Source organism: Chelonoidis abingdonii, chromosome 17, assembly GCF_003597395.2.
Source record: "Chelonoidis abingdonii isolate Lonesome George chromosome 17, CheloAbing_2.0, whole genome shotgun sequence".
NCBI lineage: Eukaryota > Metazoa > Chordata > Testudines > Testudinidae > Chelonoidis > Chelonoidis abingdonii.
In genome coordinates this window covers 13,814,263-13,839,433 of record NC_133785.1, presented here as the reverse complement: position 1 = coordinate 13,839,433, position 25,171 = coordinate 13,814,263, and the positions used below count along the sequence as shown (strand labels likewise).

Sequence of the window (25,171 nt, the reverse complement as noted above, 5' to 3'; positions counted from 1 at the left end):
GATCCTGGTAAAGCTCCATTTTTATTTTTTTATTTTTTTTTTTAACTTCATGTGCACTTGCTTACAGAATAATGGGGAAAATAATTGTAAATTTCATAAACCACTCTACTGGGGCTTTGAGGTCTTGATTCTTTTAATGTATTTAAAATGGTTTGCTGCTTAGCCTCATTAAGCCCATACTCCCTCAAGATATGCCCTACTTATGCACAAAATGTAGCAGAGAAATGTGTGTCTGGGATGGGGGGGAGGGGCAGGTGTCTCATGGTTTCACCATTAGATTCCAGAAGTTAAAGAACTTTTGCAAGGTGGTATGAATTTCCCTAGTGATCCTTTTCGAAAGAAAGGATTTTGCTGTCCACAATGCAGTCAGCTGGAAACCTTGCAAACAGCCTTCATCTATGCTGTGCTTCCATGGGGAAAATCACTGCAAGGAAAATTGATTTTAGGGCCATTGACCTCAGTAACAACAACACGCTTTGGCCCACCCATGCAAGAATTAAACTGTAGTGCAGTCATTCAACCAATCTGCAGATCGCCTTTACTGGGTCTCTCTTCTCCCTTAGCTGTAATATGTCTTTTCACTAAAGAACTTGGCTGAACCAGAGCTAAAAAATCTAAGGGAAAGTTCTGAATCTCATGTAACTTGAGCTGAAGGTGGTTGTGCTGCTTCCTACACCGTCAGAACCTAGACTATATGAAATTAATTACAGATCAGAGATGGAAGACCTTAATGTCAGGGAGCAAGTCATATAACTGATGCAATCTGAGGCAAAAGTCTATGGAGGCAATGATAATTAAAATTAACCTTTTAGATGACACCTATGGGCCAGATTCTGCTCTCATTTACACAGGTGTAAGTCTGGAGTAGTTTCATTAGCTTCAGCAGATTTTATCCAGATTTACCCGGGTGTGAGAGAGAACCAGATTTGACCCCCTCTGGTTTAGAAAAAGGGAAAACCTACAATATTCTTCCATCAGAGTATACAAAAGCAAAGTGACGAGGAAGTCTACTGTGTTTGCTGCTAGTGATGGTGAAGAACAAAGATGTGCACTTTCCCTTCATTGGGAATGAGACTGACACGTACCAGATGAACTAGTCAAGCAGCTCCTATTGCCTGGCCATAATTTCTAAGTTGCTGTGCTTAGATCTTTATGCAGCTATAGTACTGTACTGTCTACAAAGCTAAAGCATTTGGTTGATTAAATTGTCTTCAAAAAGATGCTTCAAAGGATTCCGATACAATGACTAGAACTAAATTATGGTGTAACATTAGCTGATTAAGACAAGACTTCAAACTGAGTAATTCCAATCAGATGGACACAACAGTGGTTAAAGCAATAATGTCTATGTGCATAGTGCCTGATGTGAGTCATCATAATGTGATGAGGCACAAAGAAAAAACAAAATGACATACGTTTTTTCCAAGAATACAGATAAAGGAAAATTGACTTAATCAGTGATTTCTAAATTATTATTATTTATAGTATGCAGTGTTGTAGCCATGTTAATCCCAGGTTATTACAGACACGAGGTGGGTGAGGTAATATCTTTTATTGGATCAACTTCTGTTGGTGAAAGTGACAAGCTTTTGAGCTTACCCAGAGCTGTGTACACCTTGTCTCTCTATTATCTATAGTGTCCATCTATCATATGTACTATTATGATCACCATTACTATAAGCACACGAACACCCTCATGTATTTCTCCTCACAAGATACAAATCTCTTTTTCCTATTTAGATTGTGAGTTCTTCAGGGGAGGGATGTGGCTTACTATAGGGTTTTACAGTGCCTAGCACATTGCAGCCCTAATCTCAGTTGGAGTCCTATGTAATACTTTAATACCAATAAAATAATAGTAATAGTGAAGAAGCTTTTCAACTGAAGCTAACCCATTGTGAACAAAGCAGAAATTGAAAATCACATCTGTGGAATATTTTAGGTGCATTTTAATTAACCATCAATGTATATCAAACTGGGTATATTTTTAAGTCTGCATACTCTAGATATGTTTTCATAATCAAGCCTATCTGCCTGAAAAACCAACCAATCCCCTCCAAACGGTTCACCTTAAATAGTTGGCAATGAGATAACTCTTGTGGCAAGACGGAAAATTTGTACAAAGCTTAGCATGATACTTTGAAAATAAAATTTCCAGTTACAGAAGGTAAACCAACCTTTGTTAGCACAGGCCATCCATTTGAGGTTGTCAGCAAAAGCAGCTTCTCTTCCGATCAGATAGGTAAACATGCGAACCTAAAAGTACAATACAAGAGATTAACTCACTTAATACTACAGTTCCATGCTTAAAGCATTTGCAGTTTAGCCATTTTACATATGTGCAGTTCACATGTGTAGAAAAATATCACAAAGGTTTAAAGGACTGCTAGTTCAAAAATCTATGCCAGTAAGATATTTATGACATAGTGCGTTTCTTTGTTCTGTTTAACAAAGTGGCTTATCACTGTGGATGTTTTTAATATCTGGCACTTAACCAAAGCCATAAGTAAAGATAAAAGAAAACAAGTTAAAACTCTTGGTACATAATATGAAGTCACATGTTTGAGATGTCTGTTGTGCAGTTGTGAATTTAGAAGGCTGCTCTGGTCTTGGGGTTGTATTTTAATAATTAAATACATCATTGCTATAGATGTGGGAACTTGAAACAACCTGCTGGCAAATCCTCTCTGTCTTTCAAAAACAATGTATACACAGCGGTAGATATACACGCGACACTGATGATATCCAGGTGGTAAATTGCAGAACCATGTGACAAATTACTTTGAACGTCCTCCTGAACTGTGCCCACTTATCCATCTCACTGACACTACTAACGTTTCAATTTTTGTGCAGCTTCAAACAGCTGCCTTTTAAATGTAAAATAAAATAAAACCAACCCAGTGAAATGATTCCCTCTCTTCAAACATATTAACTCAAATTCTTCTCTCTAAATTATAATTTATTTAATATAGATACTTAAATTATTTCCATTATCTTACTAGCTGAGTGCCTCACAAACATTAATGAATTTATCCTCACAATACTCCAGTAAAGCATGAAACATTATTTTACAGATGGGGAACTGACAGAGGGGTTACATGATTTCAATACAGTCATGTAGTAAAACTGTCCGAAAGCCCTCCTGAGTCCAATGACTTCCTCTTTGGAAATAATATATTCCCCTCAATTTTACTCACTCCCACTTCTATCATCTGATGCATTTTATTTTGTAATTCTTTGTACTTCTCTAATGGCTTTCAAATTGCAAATATAATACAAGTGTATTTCATATGTTAATGAGGTCTGACAATGCCCTAGTAAGTTTGGTATATTATTATTAGCGAGGGACAAAACTTTTGTATTAAAACACCAGAACAGATGAAACTTCCTGAAACTCATCTGTTTGCATTTTTGATGAAACCCCCAAACTGACAAAGGCTGGCCAGGGACCCATAATCTCCACAATCCAACCCTTAAAAGGAATCAGTTCTCTCTCCCATCCTCTATCATTTTCTTTGTGCCTTCCAGAGACAGGAACTGCTACTTTCTCCCCCAACATCAGCACAGGATGCTTATATCAATCTCCTGGTTTCTTCAGTAACCCTCATCCTCATCTTCTGTCTTTGGGATGCCAGCAAGACAGGCCTGGCTCCACACTAGATTTACAGAATATCTTCAGGGATGCAGAAAATGTGCCCGCTTCCAGACCATAGAGTTACAGCCCTGAAAACGATGGATCAGAGCTCACAAATAATGCCTTCCTTCCTTAACTTAATGACTAGAGTATTTTTCCCTTAGGACCATAACAAAAGCCAAACAGAAAAGAGAACATTAGGACACATGGTACTTTTTCTTGACAGAGACTCTACAGGAGCTTCTTCAGTTAGTCTCTCACTTGCAAACAGCTTGCCATAGCTCTTATCAAGCCATCAAAATCAGGCTTAAAGTGATTTTTAAGAGATTATAAATGTAGAGTAAGAACACGTCATAGAATACTTTTTATTAGTATTAAATATACCTTTTAATTGGAAACATAAAACAATACCAAATGCTGGTTTCCATCACCTGAAGAAACCACCACAGATTTCAAGTCATCATTATCAGGTAAAACATATTGCAAGGGATGAGGGGTTGTTGTTGTTTCTTTAAACACACTTTTTGAAAAGTACACATAAGCATTTTCTGATTGCAAATGGTTCTTTTAAAAAAAATGGAATAAACTAGCGTGGAGGAGATATTCAAAATCTTTGTCTCAAAAAGACCATCCCTTCTAGTGGCTATATACTACAGAATAATTCCAAATCAAATAGTTCAATTACCTCTTTAGCAGAGCTACATTATGGGCATTCCCATAGAGGTGAATATACAATGGACATTGAAGCCCTGGTCCTACACCTTTATAGTCAACAGGAGTTTTCCCGTAGACATCAGTAAAACCATCTTATCACACACCAGTTAATTAGCTATCACAAATATTTAAATTTATGAACACTTCTTTTGCTGATAAGCTTTTTCCTTTTTAGTTCCACTTCAGCTGTTTATTATGCTCCCAAACATTTCAGATTGAATTTTGTGCTCATGAAAATAATATCAATGGCGCGATCTCCAACAATTTTTGCTATAGTATTTCCATTCTGACCTACAGTATCTCCTGCTATTCCATTTTTTCCTTAAACAGAAACCACCAGTATCAAATTGCATGATTGTTTTGTGATGTGAACAAAAGGAAATTAAGGTGAGATCAAAAACTCTTGTATTTTGAACCCAGTCTTCCAAAAGTAAAAAAAATCGTGCATCATCTCACAATGACTTCCAGTCTCCTCTTAGCTGTTTAAAGAATGCTGCTTTCTTTTTTTATCAAAGCCTCACATGTGTCAGGTTTGTCCGACACGCAACATTAAAGTACATGGCATGCCATTAGGAAGTAATATTGTCTCTTTTTTTTGGCACTATTACTGCTTCTTTGCTTTTTGACTAAGATCAAATGCAGTGTCAGTTTCATTCGTGATGTGACTTCTATTGAAGAACTATATTCTGCTCCTTCAGGCCAGTGGACTTGATTTAATTAATAGATATCTCTTTTATCTCTAACTTCTGTGATCCTACTGCAGTAGCCTGATGTAACCCAGCAAAGCCAGACAAACACAGACACTTTGAAAATAAAAGTATTTTCTCAAGATGTGTTTTTAAGGTATCTTTGAGACGAAAGAAGCTTCAAAGTAAAGTAAGATAATCAGATTTCAAATTTGATACTTAAATCTCTGAAGGGACTTTCATAGACTTGGGTACATTTTTCTGTTGTTTTTTTTTCCTATAGAATTCAGTACTTTAGAACATCACATCTCAACTTTAAAAAATGTTTAAGGTTGAAAAGTAACAGGTAAAGACAACACTTAGCAGATCTTTTTCCTGGGGCTTTTTGTTGTGGACAGTATTTTTAGAGGAAGTTAAATTTGAGTCAGTAAGGCCATAAATTCCAAGAGGTTAGATGCATCAGCCAGTTTATGCAGGGAGAGGGAAGTACATGTTTGAACAGAGAACACAGTGACATATTTATGTGGGAAGATAAGAAATTAATACATCTATTTGTTTTTTGCGAAAAGTTAGAAAGTCCTGCTAGGCTCAAAGGACCTTCAATACTAAAAATAGTGAGAGGATGAAACAGACCTTTATAGTTAAAGAATATGGTAGGTGTTTCTTTGTAATATTTTGCTGTTTCAAAACCAATTTAATGCACAGGTTTATCTGTTTCCTGTAGAAATGCAGACGTTCAGTGTTTTCAGATTTTTACCATGAGGAAATGTAATAAAATTCTTTCAAGACTCTAGTAAAAAGAATTATTCTTGAACCCAACATGTGCATAGATTTTAGTCACAGTTTTAGAATCCAAATAAATGCCAATTTTTCAGTGCAGATACAGAATATGCTAATCTCATTTAAATGAGCATCATGGGAGACATATTTAAGGAATAGTTCGTTTCTAAAAATCAGGTGCTTCTTCAAACACCTAGCAATGATATTCTGCCCTCTGAGGAGATCAGTCAATGAGAGTCTGTAGTAGTGATGCTGTTTTATAATATTATATTCTCCTGGGTAGGTGGGTGGATGGATAGACAGGCAAACATATACACTTACACGTGCCCTTAAATTAAAAGATTCAAGAGTAGAAGCCTTGAACACTAACAAAATAACATCTCTCAAAAGTTATTCAAAGCAAAGTTGCTCAAAGCATGACCAAACAAATACCTAACACTAGAAAGAGAGACACTTTGGATCTCTTTGGCCCTCTCTAGACCAGCAGAATAACTGTTTAACAAGGATTGAGGAAAAGCCAGAGTAGCTTAGTGTGATGACAGATTCAAAACTTGTCTCATTTTCTAACAGCCTTAATTGTTTCTATGTCTTGCAGACTAGCAGCAAGGAAGATATTTTAATTAAATACGGGAACATAACATGTTCTGTAGTAACAAATATAGCCCCCATATTATTTGTGAAAATAGAGAAAATTATGAGCTGCATATTACATAATTAAGAGTTTCAGTTCAATACAAAACCAAATCCTGCTTTCATCAGTAGAAGGCAAAACAACTTAATTGAAGCATCACTATCCAACAAACTTTCCCACAGATACCATGTTAGAATCATGGCTTAAAGAAAGCAAGAAAAAACAAAGGCTTACCTTATCCATTTGCACAATACAACTTAACCAACCCACCATAATAAACTCATGAACCTATACAACATGGTGATTCACACAATTAACTGCCTTTATGATTAAAATACCTTTATATGGATTACATTTATGATTACCTAAAGCACATGTAGAAGCCCCAATTGTAGGATCATTAATCCTAGCAGCAGTACTACTTAAACTAGGGGAAACAAACTGATATCAAAGGAATATCCAGATGTAAAGAACTTTCAAAATCCTCTAATTTAATATATTAACAATTTAAACAAATACTCAACAATAATATTCCTTCTATTTTTCAATTAGCTATTCCTGCTCATTTGCAGTGAGTCAAAAATGATTTGTAGAATACCATCATTGTAGGTAAAGATTCACATACAGTGTGATTTTCACTTCCGATTACTGAAATTTTTGGAAGTTCTTTCTCTTTTCTTTAAATCCAATCCTTTTTGTCAGTTTAACTACTTTTTAAGGTCCAAATTTTGTTTTAGGTTCATTTAGGTTGCTCCCATTTAACTGAATGGGAGTCACCTACGGCTTACGCCCAATTGCAAAATTTGTTCCAAATCTGTTCCCAGTTGTTCTAAAAATCAAACACAGAAAATGTAATAATCTACCTTTTTGTAATTTTGTTATATGATTTTAGTGCATTGAATTAATTTGATATAATTAAATATGTTCTTAATCTGTAAAGAAAATACCATTAAGTGTAATTCTGTATTTCCATGCTTTGTTGATGGCTAGCTAAAATATTAGTAAACACAACCTTTAATCTCTAATCACAAGAGAAACAACACAATCAGAAGTATACCCCAAAAATGCAACATAAATCACTGTCTCTGTTTATCTTCCTGAAAACAGTGCTGCCTTATAGTCTATGAGGAGACTGAATCCATCTGAGAGATTTATGTTTAATGGTCTCCTTTAATCTACAAATAATCAAACTACAACTGTGTTCCTAATAAAAGAAGTCCAGCCTTATCTAAAGGAGAAAGAGACAAATATGGTAAGATGCTAGAACAGCAACCAAACTGCATTAAAGCTAAAAGTAATAAAATTTCAACAAATGGGTATCACAGATCATCATGAGAAATGGACTGCTATTATGCTGGTGCTGCAAAGATGTTAATGATTTTTTGAGAGTGTTTTATACACATATTTTATGTGATCTAAGCAATATTTCTAGACAATATTTTAATCATCAGCATAGGCAGTGCTAATTGTTTGACATCTACCTTGAGACAAACAAACAAGACCACAGAGTTACAGCCTTGACAATGACCGATCAGAGCTTACTTGAACAATGCCTACTTTCCTTAACTTAATGGCTAGATTATTTCGCCCTTAGGGCTATGGATTATAACAGTATATCAAATATGTTTATTAACCTTAGCCATGAAATATAAAAGCAAAAGAAAATATAATTTCTACCTACCTTTTATAAAAATCAAAAATAAGATAACTTATCATTTAAAAATATCTGTTACTGCACTGCTCCATATTCAGTATCGATGGGTTACTGCTCAGTATAGTTAAGAGAAAGTAAGATTATGATGAGAAAAAAAGATGAACTTCACTACAAGCGAAACTATTTTACATTGGTTTTAAAAATGCCGAATTAGATTTATATATGGATATCTATATTCCTCCTTGATTTTGAGGACAAGCTTTAGAATTCAGCTAGAAGGATAAACAATTCTTATCTGTCACTTCTAAAAGTTTTTCTGATCAGTTCACTAACCCAGTGGTGTAAATTTTATTAACTATGAACTTGCAGTGGGAAGTTATCATTGATGACTAACTATTCAACGCAATAACAGCTTTACAAAAGTCAGTGCCTTGCCACAGTTGTTTTCTGCATTCAGATACTATGGTCATGAGTGAAGTATAAATAGATTAGGGCTAAAACTTTCCAAAATGTCTAAGTGACTTAAGAGCCTAAGTCCCTGTAGTGTGGCGGACTGCCCCACTTCCTGTGAGTGTGGGCTGCGGCAGGCCAGGGTGCCTGCGTCGACAGGGAGCCAATCAGAAAAGAGCTTAGGGGGAGCTATTCAGGGCCCAGACTGGAGGGAGCAAATCAGGGCCAGGCTCAGCTATATATAAAGGCTGCCCAGGAAGGGAGAAGTCAGTCTGTCCCAGACCTTCAGGGAGGAAGGTCTGCCTCCTAAGCAGACCAGCACCCAGGACAGCGCAGTGCTGGGCAGGCTCAGGGGAGTGGAGTGGAGCTTCAGCCTGATGCCTGCCAGGCTGCTGGCCCTGAGTAGAAGAGCCCAGCGGGTGCAAGGGGCCGTAGGGGAAGCGGCCCACGGAAACAGACAGAGGAGGGGAGAGAAGGAGGACAGCGAGGCTGCCGCCAGAAGGTCCCTGGGCCGGGACCCAGAGTAGAGGGCGGGCCTGGGTCTCCCCGCCTGCCCCCCCAGCTTCATCCCTTGCAGTACACCCAGCCATTGCCCATAGGGAGCGGCCGTTATACTACGCCAGATCCCTGACAAGAGGCATTGGACTCAGAGGGCAATTGGATATGGTGGCTGGGGTGTAGGACTGCTGAGCACTGATCCCCGGAAGGGGGTGCAGATGGACTAAGGGGCACTGCTGGAGGGTAGTGGCCTCAAACAGGACGCCGCTGAGCAGGGAGCAACGCAGGTCCAGAGACAGCAACTGAGGGCAGAAAGATGGACAGGACACCACCAGGAAGGGTGCTCTGCCAGATAGAGCTAATTCTCGGAGTCACCAGCAGGAGACTCCAGGTGGTGAGTCCCAACCCTGTTACAGTCCCATTTTCAAAAAGGACTTAAGGCCGGGTCTTCACACAGTTCTTATACTGGTGTAAATACTCTGGTTCGGCTATTGATGATATTTTAATAATAGTTAATACTTCTACATGTACAATATAGCCCCTACTGTGGACACAGTTAAACCAGTATAAAGGTGCCTTAAACTGACATAGCATATTCTCATTCCCATACAGGAGTAGCTCTACTCATATAAAGCAACTTTATACCTATATGATGCCACACACAAGGGTGTGTGTATTGTGTTAACTATGTAAATATAGTTAAAGCAGTATAACTTTTACATTTGGTGAAGCCCTGAGGCCCATAGCAGCCTTAGTCCCATTGACTTTCAGTGAGACACACATTTCTATACACCTAAATCTGTTCTGAAAATGGAACTTAAGCACTTTTGAAAATTTGACCCTATATAGATTAGATGTTAAGTATAGGAGTAAATTTTGATATCTCAGATACCACTGTAAAGTAAATGCTGGAAAATACAGACTTGTAATGGTGACCACCGTATCTTCTCTAGGGTCTTTTGTGGAATAACTGAACAGTAGATCTACTCTGAAAAGTGACTGATTGAATAAGGTGTCTGCTCCTAATCTGCTCCACATATGTAGTAGTATTACGTTGTCTGGTACTAAATAGATATGGGACTCAGATGTTTGGGAGAGAAGCCAAAAATTAAACATTTTTAATTTTCAGACCTAGGCCTCACATAGATTGTCCTCTGTGGGGAGAGGAAATATTCACAGGCAGAAATATTAGTTTTCAATTGTTATAACTGCTGTTTGCAACTTTGAACATTTTAGCCATGTCAGAATCACTGACTGCAAAGCAAATATTGTTCAAAAAGACAAATATTTCGCTTTCGGAATTACATTCGCTATTTCTGCACTGTCTGCAACTCCTATAGCCATGCCCTAAACTACAATTTCTGTTATGCAGTGCTACAGTGGTAACAGATGTTGGGAGAGAAAGCTCTAAATTAATGTTACAGAGCCTGAAGGGTAGGATCTATAATAGAGCTTGTGGCTAACTTTCTTTTTTAAGTGTTTTTAGATGCTGGATGCCTGATAGCAGCACTGGAGACTAACGTCCTTTATCTTTCTACAGCAACTGTAGAAACTTCCTAATACTGCCACACTATTATGCGTCAGTTCTTATGTAGATGAAGGGGGCAAACACTCTCCATTCAGCTACCATCCTATCTGATGAGATTGCTAACAGAAGTTCTGATGAATCCAAACTGTGATGTGATCAAATGCCTACTAAGAATTGGAATTACTAATTCCAACAGTGGTTTGAGCATTGGCCTGCTAAACCCAGGGTTGTGAGCTCAATCCTTGAGGGGGCCACTGAGGGATGTGAGGTAAAAAAAAACTGTCTGAGGATTTGCTCTGCTTTGAGCAGGGGGTTGGACTAGATGATTTCCTGAGGTCCCTTCCAACCTTGATATTTTATGATTTTATATAGGCCAGATTCTCTTTTGATATTTTGCTTTTTTATTATGACTGAGATTGATAATTGTGTTCCAGAACAGTAGCCTCTGGTAGTGGGCTTGTGAGATAAAACACAAAACATATACTATTGCCATGATGTGTTTGTGCTGGTAACCCTGATCAGTGTGCCTGGACAAAGAAACTGGTGCTTGTGTGTTAAATTACCAAGTTAAGTAGTCCACACAAAACTGAACATAAATCTTGCACCCAGGTGACCAAGGAATAGTTAATTAGATGGCCAGTAGAGAATGGATATTTAATTCACTCTATTTTTAAAACCTCTTTCCTTTGCCCCCCATTCTTCTGTCTCCTTTCCTTTTGACTGCTACATGCACTTCTTGCAGTTTGTCTTAAAATAGATCATAACTTTGATTGCACAACATATTGTCTGCATGGGGCTCCCCAGTGTCTTTCACTAATGTGTAATCACTATTGGTGAAATATCCAGTTAATGGTTTATCCAATGCTGGTGAATATTATGGAAATTGAAAGATGGAAAGGACCCATTGGGCATGTGGTGTGCAACCTGCAACCACTCAACTGTATTCACCTTTAATACCTCACTCAGAATACTGGTGGGAGAGCCATGGATGAAGAATGGGGACTTGCTCCTCTGTATCCTAAACAAGAGGAGATGATCTAGGGTAATTGCAACTATTAGTCAGGGGAGCTGATGAAAGGCTCGTCCCACAAGTAACTCTGCAAGACTCATCATTCTGCAACCCTGAAGGCTCTTCTTAATGCTGAACAGCTGGTAAAATAATATTTTCAGATACTTAAAGCTGCCAGAGGGGAAAGAGAACTTTTGCTTGCAGCTGACAGTGAAGTGAAGACCTTGCAGCTGCAAGCTATTTCATGGACATCTCCAGCAGAATAGCGTTTCCTCTCTGACTTGCCAAGAAATGACAGTTGCCTCTATGTTGAATTGCTCAAGATGCTTCAATATTCATTGGATCAACAGCTAAGAGAATATTAGAGGGACAAAAAAATATTCAAGTTACTAGCAGGCTCCTTTTCAACTACACCCGGGTCATCTAGAATTAACTTATATTGCTGAAAACTACATTTCATAAAGGAATTTCTATAAATGTCTGAATTTCATGAAGTCGAGTCATGGACGGGGGTTGCTTTTTCTTCAAGCCTCTTTGGAAGTACTAATTTGTGAACGACATTTCAGATTGTGAATCTAAGCAAATCACACCACTGGTATTACCCAGTAGATTTTAACCTGCATGGCATAACATGAGTGCCAATCTTAAAGGTAAAGACAGACATTGAGAAGCAATACCAATTTTTTCCATTGATACTCCTTCTCCTACAATGCTTAAAGCATACTTGGTCATCGTGTTTTATAAAACACTCATTACATTCACAGAATTCTGTATACAAAAAAATTACTCTGTGTATTCATCTTCGATGAAAAGTTAGAGGTAAGTGATTATTAATCTGCCTAAAGGAGCTGGTCCACTGCCAGCCCCTGCCAGCACAACCTGAAGAGATCCATTCACAAATAACTTGCAAGCCAAAAATTAGTGTCCGTTCACCCTTTCTGAACATGAGAGACAGAGCATATGGGAGGATTTGGAAGGGAAAAGAAATAATGACAAAGCATAAGGGGGAAAGGAAAGAAATAGAATATGCCAACAACAAAATTGCCATGTGCACCCTGAAAATCAATAACATTTTCCATTCACAATATCTCCTGACTTTTCCTTGAGGGATAGAGCTCCTCTTCCCTAAAAAGCCTGACGAGACAGCCAAATAGCCAAGAGAAAAACTATATGATATCAACTGAAATAAAAGTAAAATTATGTTTCTTAAGGGATAGCACTAGGCTTGAAAAACTATATCACGCTCTACTTCTGTGATGGGCAGCTGGCGCCCCACGGGCTGCATGAGGCTCATCAGGATAATCTGATCACGGGCCATGAGATATTTTGCTGATGTTGACCGTCCGCAGGCATGGCCCCCAGCAGCTCCCAGTGGCTGTGGTTCGCCCACCACTGTACTTCTATTCTTACTAGTTATGCTTGTCAAGGTTAATCCCTTCTTATGCTACTATTTTGCTAATATTTTTATGCTATAAAGTTGTTTCCTTCTTAGAAACAATTTCTGTCTCTGCTGATTTATCAATTTACTATATGTGTTCCATTCCCTCTAGTTCCTATTTAAAGTGGAAATATTGAAAGAGTTAGTTATAAAGCAGCTTTTATCTTCGTCATTAACTCTTCTACACTTAGGTATGAGAAAATGGTTTCTACACTCTGGCCTCCTGCTGCTTTATCATTTTTTCTGCCCTCTGCTTTCAGGTGCTCCTCTTTTAAAGGCTTGTGTTTACATAGTGCCTCATTTTCTGATTCCTGCAATTACATCCTGTAGCCAGAAAATATTTTTACAGCAGAAACTGATGGAATGGCTCAACAGACACAAGCCAACAGCAGTCAATAGTTTTGATGAACCAGAAAATAATACTATAAGCAATAATAGTAGGAAAACACTGGCTCAGTCTGCAGATCATCCAGTTTCAGGGTCCAGGTATTGAGCTCTGTTTTCCCACTCCCCTTTTTCTCCCCAGAAGGCCTTTGTATAGCACTTCCCCAGAAAACATGTGCAAGGAGAGGGAAAACTAATGCTGGACTCAAACCCTTGTGTACTAGAGACCATATACCCTGATGTGCTGTTCCATGAGGAAGAGTTTGGGCCAAATCATTAAGATAATTGAGGGCAGTGTTCAGAAAACTCCAGTGAACGATGCACTTCACAGAAATGGGCAAAAGTTAACCAAAAAAATCATAAAACTGAGTTCAGAGGTGTCAACATTTTCGAAAAACTACACAGCAACCAATATTTATGATAAATAAATTCCCACTGCCAAAGCACCCCACACTGCCATGATATAATTTTACAGTATAGAAAGATATATTAGATAACAAAATAACCCAAACTAATAAATGCCTGTAGTTGTCTCAGTGATCTGGGGGCTCTGTCTTGCTTGGCAGGGAGAAAGACATCCCAGGCATGCTAATACTGGGTGTGGCTTGCTTTCTCCCACTGTCCCTTATGGGGGTGCAGGGACCTGTTAGAGTGACCACTTTGAAGGCATACAGAGACCTAATTGTTGTTTAAATATGTGCAATGATTAAAGATAACTTTATCACTACAACATTCAGATTGAACAGTTCAAGAAAAGAGAACAAAAGATTTCTACAGCAACATGCAGTATTTTCTATTCCTTTTTTGTTCACTGAGTAGTTTTATGTCAATTTTCATTTGTATCACTAAGCCTATAGCACAGAACATACCAAATGAAAAACATGGCTAAAAACATGGCATAACATGACATTACCGTTGAAACTATAATTTTGCAATTCCTGATTATGTCTTATCTTAACAGTTCAACTGTTAGGTTTAGTATTGCCAAACTGAAAAAAAAACTGGCTGAATGAAATTTCCAACAAATTTTCCAAATATGAAACCTTTGGGCTAAGACCAAGCCTGGAAAACTTCATCCCAAAGAGACCACTTTTCACAAACTTATGATTATCTGAAAACCAGAGATTATAACAGAAACCAATTTGGAACCTTCACAAAGCTTTTACTTCCAGCCAAAGCTATAATGTTTCTCCCACCTTTATAAATTACTTTGAGACCAGTGGATTAAATGTGCTATAAATATTTTAGATAGATCTATAGATCAAGTGCCAATAAAACCTTTATACCACACTATCACGCAATATATACACCACATATTTTTACAGAAGAACTATCTTGGAAATATTTTCCAGAGTTTTATATTTTTTATTGATTCTAGTTTTGGTATCCTTCTACTTATAAAATCAGACATAGTACAATGAATCCAACTTTATAGTTTACAGATGGAGAGGAAAATTATACATTTTTAAAACTGCCACAAATATGTAAAATAGGTTTTCTGTAGACAATGTCACAATTTTAAAATCCAATATCTTACAATTTACTGGAGCCAGAAACAAGTGGTGTATCGCCCACTAGAAAGCTAGGAAACGCCTCTCTTCAGTGATATAAAGCTCCTGTTTCCAATCCCGATGGGAAGTGAGATATTAGATCCTAAATCTGTTATCATTAACTGTGAACAGACAATAAAGAAGTATGCTTGATTTATTTAATAAATCAAGACTAGAACTTTGTCCTTCATCTCCAAAACAGTAGATTTCTACCCCTTGAGCCAAGGGAGCATCCTTTGGTAATGATTGTTCTTCAGAAGGTTTGTATAAGGATAGAGTAATTAATTATTTGCTCTGTTTTTGTCATTCATTATTCTCAGTTTAAACAATTTTCATTCACCTAACTAGGGAGTGGAAACAATAGAGTGTGAATTATCTGACCAGTCAACAGTACAAATAATGCATAGCAAACAGCAGGGAGCTGAAGTGAAAGTTTATGAACAGAGTGATTTTTTTCCGTAAAACACTATTTGGTGAAACCTTCTACCTAACAAATATCAGGACTAGTTCACAAATGATCTGCAAACAAGAAAAGGAACTACATTTCCAGCTAAAAGTATTAACCATTCAGGGCTGGCTCCAGACACCAGCCAACCAAGCACGTGCTTGAGGCGGCACCTTGAGGAGGGGAGGCGCTCGGGGTTTTTCTTTTTTGATTCGGCCAGGCAGTGCTGGGGGAGGGGGGGGGGCTTAGGTGGCGCAATGCAACACTCGGGGGAGCAGGGACTTGGACGGTGTGATGCAACGCTCAGGGGGGCAGGGACCTGGGCAGCGCAACGCTCGGAGGGACGACTTGGGCAGCGCGACGCAACGCTTGGGGGAGGGGTGTTACGGCGGAGTGGCATTCTTCTTTTCTGCTTGGGGTGGTAAAAATGTTAGAGCTGGCCCTGTAACCATGAATAATTCAACCAGCTCTAATTATTGTCATTCCTATTACTTAAAAAGAGTCAACAGATTTCCCGAAATGTAAGCATAAGCTTACCTTAGATTTTGTTCCTTATGTGCAAAGTATCCGCCTAAGCAAAATAGTATGTCTGAATTATATTACAAATCACTTGGAGGGGGGTGGGGGAGGATAAAGGATTAGAGCAGAAACAATGACATAAAAACAGTCAATCTATCTGAAGCTGTTGTAACAGCAGCAGACTTACAAATCCTGCTACAACACAGCTTAATTTTCTTGTATAATGACTAATGGTTTTGCATTAGTTCATGAGAACAGATCAGGATGAATTCTGACTAACCCAATGCTATCAACTTCCCCATTTACCCCTGATACTCCATAGTTACAGGATGTAATACAGAACAATGGTAACACATTCACAGAACATTTCACTGTGCGTGGTCCAGACACAGATTAAGGCGATGACATAATGGATAAAACACTGGCCTTTCACCCCATGGGATTTTGTCCAGTATACAGTCCTGTCAGATAATGAGTTTGGCAATCTCTGCTTAGTCTTTTTTTAGACTCTAATCCCCATCACAGAATCTTTATATACTTCATCATATAATTTAATACACCTGGCAGCCTTACCACCAGTTCATTCTTTTGTTATGTAATAGCCCAAAGTGAAGTCAAGGGTGGTTAATGCTCTGACAACCAGTTATTATCTCCCATAATAGCTGATTTTGAGGAGATTATTGCAGTCATAAACCATTTTGTAAAAATTGGCAACTGGGAAACCAATGTAACAAAATAAGGTGATATTTGGACATTTTATCACTGATTTTCTAGCAATCTGCAAGGGAGTTTCTAGCATCCAAATAATGCAGCAGAGGAAATTTGAGATTAAAGGCACAGTGTCATGGCTCAGGAGTCTGAGGACTGACTAAGCTCAGAGACTGTAAAAATTTGAGCCATACTGAGGTGAATGCTGCTTTTTACTATTTGACTATCATTCTCCACTAATCTTCCTCCCCATTTGCTCCTCGTTGTTTAGTTAGTCCTTGTCTTTATTACCACTTATTTCTTTTCCATTTTAAAGTACTTTACTACTACTAGTCTTCCTGCTTTAGGGCTTTGCTGCCACGGGAGCAAGAGGCTCTGGTTCTGTTGGGACCATTTCGGCTCAGATGGGGACAGGTGGGATGAAGGCAGGACAAGAGTTTATAGGATAAAACTGTAGCTGCTCACTGAACATGGGGGAAATGTTGGCTAAGGAAATAACCAATGAGACTCCAGCATAAAATGGAATGTCATTGGCATATATGTAGATAAAGGTTGAGGTTCTGAAAAAGCGAAGGGATCTCCATTTGAAATATTTGTGAATCAGGCCTCCAAATCCGCTCAGAGCTTTGAAAAATACCACCCCAGAATTCTAGCTAAAACTTCATAACATTCAGTAGCCCTCAAAACATTCGCTTCTCTTATCAGTAGTGGAGGGGTTTGGGGGGGTGTCACCGAACTGCAAAGGACACTACTTGTAAGGTCCTCCTGCGCTTCCACACTTCTCAAGTGAGTTATTCCCGAGTCTCTCTGCTTCTTTATTTGTGTAGCACATTTATGATGTAATAATGTAAGTTTAAAAGATATCATTTATATAATTAATGGAAGTTATTATTCCATATTGTATAGACCTCACTGGGGGATGGGAGAGAGGAGGCATGTAGAGAAGGGGCAATATCACTGGAGTGAAACCAGAAAGCTAGATTTAAACCATAGGCACCTCCTCTCCAAGTCAAAAGTATTGCTAAAGAACCATAAACGTACGCCACACAAACTGGTGAAAATGTGACTGGGAAAGGAAGGCTCTGCATCTGCAACACATTCTACATGTGCTGAAATCTAAGTAAGTGAACATCTATGTCTAATGATTTATGGGCCATTGAAATCTACACCAGTATGTCTACACTGAAGCTGGGACCAAGCCTCCCAACCAGTGTAGTCAGACTCATGCTAGCTGAGCTCAAGCTAGTGCATTAAAAATAGCAGTGTGGACACTGCAGCACCAGTGGAGGTTCAGGCTAGTCATCCAAGCTGATACCCACCTGATCCCCTCGGTCTGAGCTCAGGTGGTTAGCCCAAGCTTCCGCTGATGCTGCGATATCCACACTGCTATTTTTAGTGCACTAGTTTGAGCCCCGCAAGTACAAGCTTGTCTATAAGGGGTGGGGGACTTGCTCCCAGGTGCAATGTAGACACACCCCATAAGTTGTGCCAGTGACTTAACGGGGCAGGAGGAGGCTCTACAAAAGAAAAAACAACCACATAAAGGCTCTGTGGTAACATGACAAGCATGGCGAGACAGGTGTGGTCATCAAGGGTAAAATATTAAGAGAATTGTAAGAACAGAATAAAATTGAAATCCTTTTTGTGGGAAAAGGAAAATTATATCTTCAAGAAACTGTAAAATGTCCCTATGCATTTTAATACAATTTAAAAAAAATGTTGGTACTGTATTATGAACAAAAATTCATTAACAGTTACAACAAAGAGAATATAATATCATGTTAATTGGTATTTGCTAGAGAATAATTCACACTTATTGAGCTACTAATGTTGGTGTTTGATGGATGCAAGAGTAATTTCCAGCTGGAAACCTAGCATGTCTCTTACTGGCTTGGCCAGCAGTAGCCTTGTCTTTAGCACACTTGGCAGAGTAGACTGCCAAGGTCAAGCACTAGATTCAGCCAAAGTATAAGTTTGCAAACACAGATTCTTCACTGATTGGAAAGGACATCACTAATTGGAATGAAGCCACTATGTGACAAAGCCTGCTAGAAACGTCTACTTACTGTTAGGCATGCCTAACTGTGGTAATCAAAATCTGCTCAACCAAGAAGCCCCACTTCTATTTAATAAAATCTCTAGGAAATTATTGTAGTGGTGGATGGAATAAATGTGATTTTAAATATCATTAATGCTTCACAATATACAGAAATAAAAACTATTATGCTGACGCTCACTCAGTTCTTTACATGCAGTATATATACACACCATGAATTGTTTGAACCCTGAAAGCATTACAGTGATGAAATTAAATAGGCATCATCTTTCTTTATCTTGACATTTCAGCCAGCTAGAGGCAATTGCTGCTTAGACTGTCAGGCTACACCAGTCAGCACTAAAATTATTATACTGTCTTTAAGTTTATCTTTGATTAAAAATTAAATGCAAGTCTCCTTTTGTCATTTTCTGTAGCCCTACAGCATCCATGTGTTCTTACAGTTAAATTAAGACAGACTAAATATTTAATACACTGTTCTAATTAGCTACAAACTGTTACCTGATTTCTGTCTGTAAATGAATGTGAAAAGACTCTGGAGGCCTAATGTTAACTTTCACCCACTGTGGTTATATGAGAGAAATTACAGGCTCTAATTAGAGTCTTCAAACTGCAAAGAAATAGAATTTTCATAACCAGCTTATTAAAAACTTAAGGCCCCTTTGGGACAGGGCAAATTGCTTCTATCCTGATCCACTTATCCTCGTACAACATCATATAGAAGACTCACGTTGTCTGACATACTCAGCTCATATTTCTCCCAAATGAATGAGCGCTCAAATTATTCCAGCTGCCCCCTTGGCACAGGGAAAAATTGAAAATACATGGCTGCCAAGTGACGTGTATAACCCAGCTGCTAAATAAAACATGCTTACGGGGACCCAGCTGTTGAGGTGCCTATTTACATTAAAATAGCTGAGTCCATGAATACAGAAAAATGCCTAAAGACAGCAAAATAGTGTTTAACATTTTGTTTAACTCTTTCATTAGGTCAGGTCACAGAAGATTACAGTTTACAGTCTGGATGTGAAAGTCTGACTAATTTATTCAAAGTGTCAAAAAGGTCACTTGTCTAAGCCTAACCTTGAAATTTTCTTTTGCAGAAGTGGGATATTTAGAGAAATCACAGTACTGTATTTCAATTCACATTTCAAAGGAGAAAGTTGTTTGTCAAAATTCAGGTACCTGAAAAGATAATATGGAAAAGCAGCTAGCAAGCTTTCTGCCCAGCTCTCTGAACATATGAAGTGCCATTGTTAAGTGTTATCTTCCAGGAAGCGGAAGGCCTCCTGGAGTTATACAAACTTTTGAAGAGGCAGGTGAACTAGACAGCATATTACACATGTGCTTCCTTAACCTATATTTGCTGCTGCTTCGCGTTCATGAAATTGAAGGCACTAGTTACTATCTGTAAAAGCCAATATTACCTGAGATACCAACTCTCTTCTCCAAAACTCTTCATGACACACTGACTCATAGATTCATTCATAAATTTAAGGCCAGAAGGACTATTATGATTACCTAGTCTGGCCTCTTGCATAACATCAAATCAATAACTTCTTGGTTGAGTTAGACATATCTTTTCATTTCACTGAACGTGTTCTGACCAGTTCTTTCTCTCTGTGTGGGTTTTAGAACACTGATACAATTCTGTATTTATCCAGGTTCAAAGCCCTGTTCTGCCTGATTCAGTGATCTTGAAAGAAAAAATCTATATCGCTCAGAGGAGGGACTTGAACCTAGGTCTTCCACACCCTAGGCAATGCCATAGCTACCAGTCCACATTCCCTCTTCCAATACAGAATAAAAACAAAACTTCAAAACTTCAAGTTGCTGTGAAACAGAATTGATCTGCAGTAACCTCCAGAACATTCAGAATGCCTTCAAAATTTCATTTGCCACCTCAGGAGTTGGAGAAGTTGTGATATTAAGTTAGGGTCTGTGGGTCCAGGGGTTCCCCAGATATGCCCCTTCCTCAAGAGAAACTTAAAATTTTCAGACTCCTATATCTATTTTTCACGGAGAGAGGGAAAAAATGACTATCCTCATAAAACTTCTATCACTGGATTGCCACTTAGCGCTGCTAACTCAACAGTACCAAGAACAAATATAGATAACCTATATTGCTAAAGTTACTGCTCTACAAAGGCTTCATCACCACTCTTTGTAAACAGTTCTCAGTGCTCAGTTCTCCTTTTGAAAGTTTGAGTTGTATGGGCAATTTCGAGAAAGTTCAACATTCCACAATTGTACCCCCAATGTCATCCACCCATCTGTCCATGTCCCACCTTGGCACAGTTTGGCAGGCAGCACTGTGCCCAGGATGTGGCCTGGGATGATACGGGAGGGACTTTCAGCCACAATGTAACACCAGAGAGGATGGCACAAGAGTCCGGGCCAAGATGTATTGGTTCTGTTCTGAGAGAGGCTCACTGAACTCATTCCGTGCAGCACTAGTCATGACAGATAGGGCCAGTGTCAGAACCTGAGAATGGATATGCTCAGTGTATGCTAAAGACACGAACGGTGGGATTCACAAAGGCACTTAGGTGCCTAAATCCCATTGGTGTCTAAATACCTTTGTGAATCCCGCCCAAAGTGATGACGTTGGGGAGAACCCTCACTGAGATGTATGGGACAGTTCACATTTCCTAGTGCTGTTGTCTCTGGCTGTTGAAAACATCCTCTGGAGATGAATAAACCACTTCACATCTCTGCAAGCTTCATATGCTGCAGAAGGAAATGCAGAGCCCCTTCTTTTTACACTAGGTCCAGATGTTGCGTTGAGACTAGGTTTACCCTTCCCTTTGCTGTCTCCAGTTGGGAGATGCACTTCTAATTCCTGCTCCTCAGCTACCACATGCCCTCCACTTCACATCCCCTTCAGCCCTATTGGGGGACTTGAATTGCCAGGAGAAGGGCAGAGCTGGCAGCTGAGTGTGGCAAGATGCACTCAGGAATTTCCCTCATGTGGTGTGGGATACATTATTGTAACTCTGTATTTTCTGTTTTTTAGAGGTTATGTTTGTCGTTCCTTATCTCCATAGTCCCTGGGCTATCAAAGGTTTGAGTTCAGCCACACTCCACATCTCAAAAGAACACAAGGCAGCATTAGGCAACCGTAATTCCACAGTAACAGTAACATAGAGGTAATACCACCTTCTCCTTGATATCTCCCCATGTATACATTCTAGGATCATGTTCACCTCTTTAGCCCAGGGTCACACTGGGAATTCACGATCACTTGGTTAGCCACCATGACTCCTAAGACCTTTTCAGAGTCACTACTTTCTAAAACACAATCCCCTATCCTGTGTGACCTACATTCCTTTCATTACCAAGCAATACAAATTGTGCTGTATAGCTGGCCTGGCATCATTATTTACCTTACCGCCCATCTTTGTATCATCTGCAAACTTTACCAACAATTATTTAGTATTTCATTCCAAATAAAAGTATTGAACAGCCAGTGGATCCTGGTGAAAATGCACTAGAAACATCACCATTAACAATTAGGTTTTGAGGTCTATCAGTTTGCCACTTTTTAAATCTCTTTAACATGAGCAACATTGATTTTTTTATAGTGCAAATTTTAATCAGAACGTCATGCAGTCCTAAATCAAATACCTTACACAAGTCTACGTATATTATGCCAGAGACACTTTTATCAACTAAGATTATAATCTCAAAAAAACAATACCAAGTTTGTTTGACAAGACCAGCTGTCCGTTAAACCATGTTGGCTAGCATTACTTATGCTATCATTCTTTAACTCTTTACTGTCTGCATCCTGAACTAACCATTTGATGATCTTGCACATAGTCAATGCCAGACTATCTGGCCTATCACTACCTGTTCAATCCCATTTATCCTATTTAAATACTGGTACGATATTAGTATTTTATTAATCCTCTTGTATCTTCCCAGTATTCTAAGATTTATTAAACTGCAATATCAGTAATTCAGCTACATGGAAGGAACACTTTTGGCTATCTCTTCCAAAGCTGATACTTGCAGAAACTGTAAGCAAAATAACTCCAGCCACTAAACACGAAAGAGAAGTCTGGCAAGGTTCATTGTCTAAGATCAGGATTATAATAAACTTTATGGGAATTACAAGACATAACCCATGTTCTATGGTTAATTATCAAAACATGTTCTGCTTGCTCTCCCCTTCATTTGCAATGTAGTTTTGGATTGCCTAAACTATATAGAAGTATGTAGTGACATCACTGAACATATCATGCATAGAGGAAACAGATGAGTATTCTATAAACACTCATCAGTCTTAAAACATGTAGCCTAAACAAAGAACTTCCTCCTCCTTTTTAGAAAAAGATGGGAAGAATAAAAGCTGGAAAACAAAATGAGGACATTTGAGCATCAACACCCTTACATTTGATAATGATTAAAAAAGTGTAAGGGAAAAGAAAAGTGGTGAAAATGCAGAACTCAAAAGTTGAAAGAAAAAGTAAGTATTTTTGCTGAAGGAGCTTTGCCACAGAGCAACTCTGATATCTTTGAAATGTTTCTGACAGACAGCATCACCGTACACATTCTTCCTTATGGCACAGTTTCTGAGAGAATTCAGTCTATTCAAAAGCATCTTTTCTGACTTTTTCCTGCCCGCATGAGTACATCAGTTACAAAGTTTAAAATAATGTCAATGAATCAGAGCTCTAGGACATTTTAATAGGTAGCATTGTTCTTAACATCTAAAAACTCCTGCCTCTTCAGGAGTTTTATCACAGATGTCTGGTGCTCATTTCTACCCACAGGGCCTAAGCACAAATAAAATGGAGTTCTTTGTAGATTCACAACCAGAATGACAGAAACTATACAGAGAAAATATTTTCAGAAAGCCACTGTCCCCTCATTCCATAATGATACACATTGCATAGTACCAGTAGTAAGTCTGTCAATGATGAGATTTCATGAGCCGACTAATAAAGTAAAACTCAGACTGAATTCATGTCTATGTTCCAGGAAAGATAAGAAACAGTATATACCCAGTATAAAGATTCAGTTACTGCTGGCCTAGCTGCCTGGGGTATGGCAGAATACTGACCTCCTCTTTATCAACACTCAGAGAAGTAATACATTATTACCATTTCTTACAAAATATTTAATCCACATGCAAAACATGACAAACATTTCTTTACATTATAGGATGACATGAAACTAATGATAAAGGAGATGCTACCTGAATGAAAAAGAGGTTCAATATCTGAATATCTGAGGCTTAAAACTACAGACATGGCATCTCTTGCATGATTTCCTTAATAAAATGAATTTGAACTGATCATTACAGATGAGCCATAACCAAAATACCCACACAATCTACTTGCCTCCAGAGACTCTAAACTAATATATTGTTGGTAAGATACTTGCCTTTGCCATGCAAATCAATTCCCCAAAACAATTATCTGGTGTTACATAAAATATTAGCTTTACAAACACTGCCATGCTGTCAAAGAGAATAGCAGAACAAATGTGGCAAAGAGAGCAGAACAAATCTAATAGAAAGTAAGGAAGTTGAAGACGACACAGAAAAGCAGGGAAAAAAGCAATGGGCAGGGAAGGGAAGACAGTAAAAGTATAAAAAAGTAAACGCAATAAAGGAAGACAAGATGAGAGGTAATGGGATGAGAAAGGAGAGAAAAGCAGAAATAGAACAACTGAAGAACGGAAGGATAGAGGTACGGTTACCATACATCCAGGTTTTCCTGGAGATGACCTGTTTGTTGGTCCTCCCACCTCCGTCTGGGCAGATTTTTGAAATGTGAACAAATGTCCCTGATTTGGTATTGCCACCCTTACTTCGGAGGTTCTGGCCAGGCACCCAGCGCTGAAGACAGTGCTGCTGCCAGCAGCAGCACAGAAGTAAGGGTGACCTGGGACGGTACCGCCACCCTTACTTCAGTGCTGCTGCTGGCGGCAACCCTGCCTTCAGAGCTGGGTAGCTTGAGAACGGTGGCTATAATGCTCCCTTCCACTCCAGCTCCCCCTCTATCTGGGAAACTTGAAATATGATAACACTAGGTAAGGGACAATTAAAGGGATGTGGGAAAGACAGTTTAATACAAAAAAGGGAAGAAAATGACATTTCTGAGAGCTGAGATGAGCAACCTAGGGCAATGCAATGAAGAGAGGAGTTTTCAGTGAATTGGAGTACGAACAAAAAGCAAACAAACTGCAGTGACAATTTTATTGTGGAAGCTCAAACTGTCATGAAATGAAATATGGATTGTGCTATAGGCAAGCATGTTATGTCAATTAGCACAGGCAAAAACAACCAGACCTATTTATAATAGGACAAATAAAAATATTAAGTATTAGACAAAATATAAGACTGATATCACTGAAGCTTTTCATCTAAGGAAACTTATGAATAATTACTGAAACAAGAGTGAGGGAAGGCAACCGAGAACATGAACATACAGTATTTCTCTATACTTATGTGTTAGAAACAGAGAAGGAAAGTGGA

The 25,171-nt window shown here is 38.6% G+C and overlaps 1 protein-coding gene across 4 annotated transcripts in view; it reads right to left on the bottom strand.

Annotated features, from left to right (window-relative positions):
• The window catches only part of CACNA2D3 (calcium voltage-gated channel auxiliary subunit alpha2delta 3), a 733,714-nt gene that overhangs the window by 248,350 nt on the left and 460,193 nt on the right, over positions 1 to 25,171 (bottom strand). For all 4 annotated transcript variants that reach the window (XR_004375600.1, XM_032794295.1, XM_075073101.1 and 1 more), the window contains exon 12: positions 2,178 to 2,256. Coding sequence is in view for 3 of the 4 variants with exons in the window: in XM_032794295.1 (XP_032650186.1) it covers positions 2,178 to 2,256 (79 nt within the window). In the remaining variant the exon portion in view is untranslated. The remainder of the gene's footprint in view (positions 1 to 2,177; positions 2,257 to 25,171) is intronic.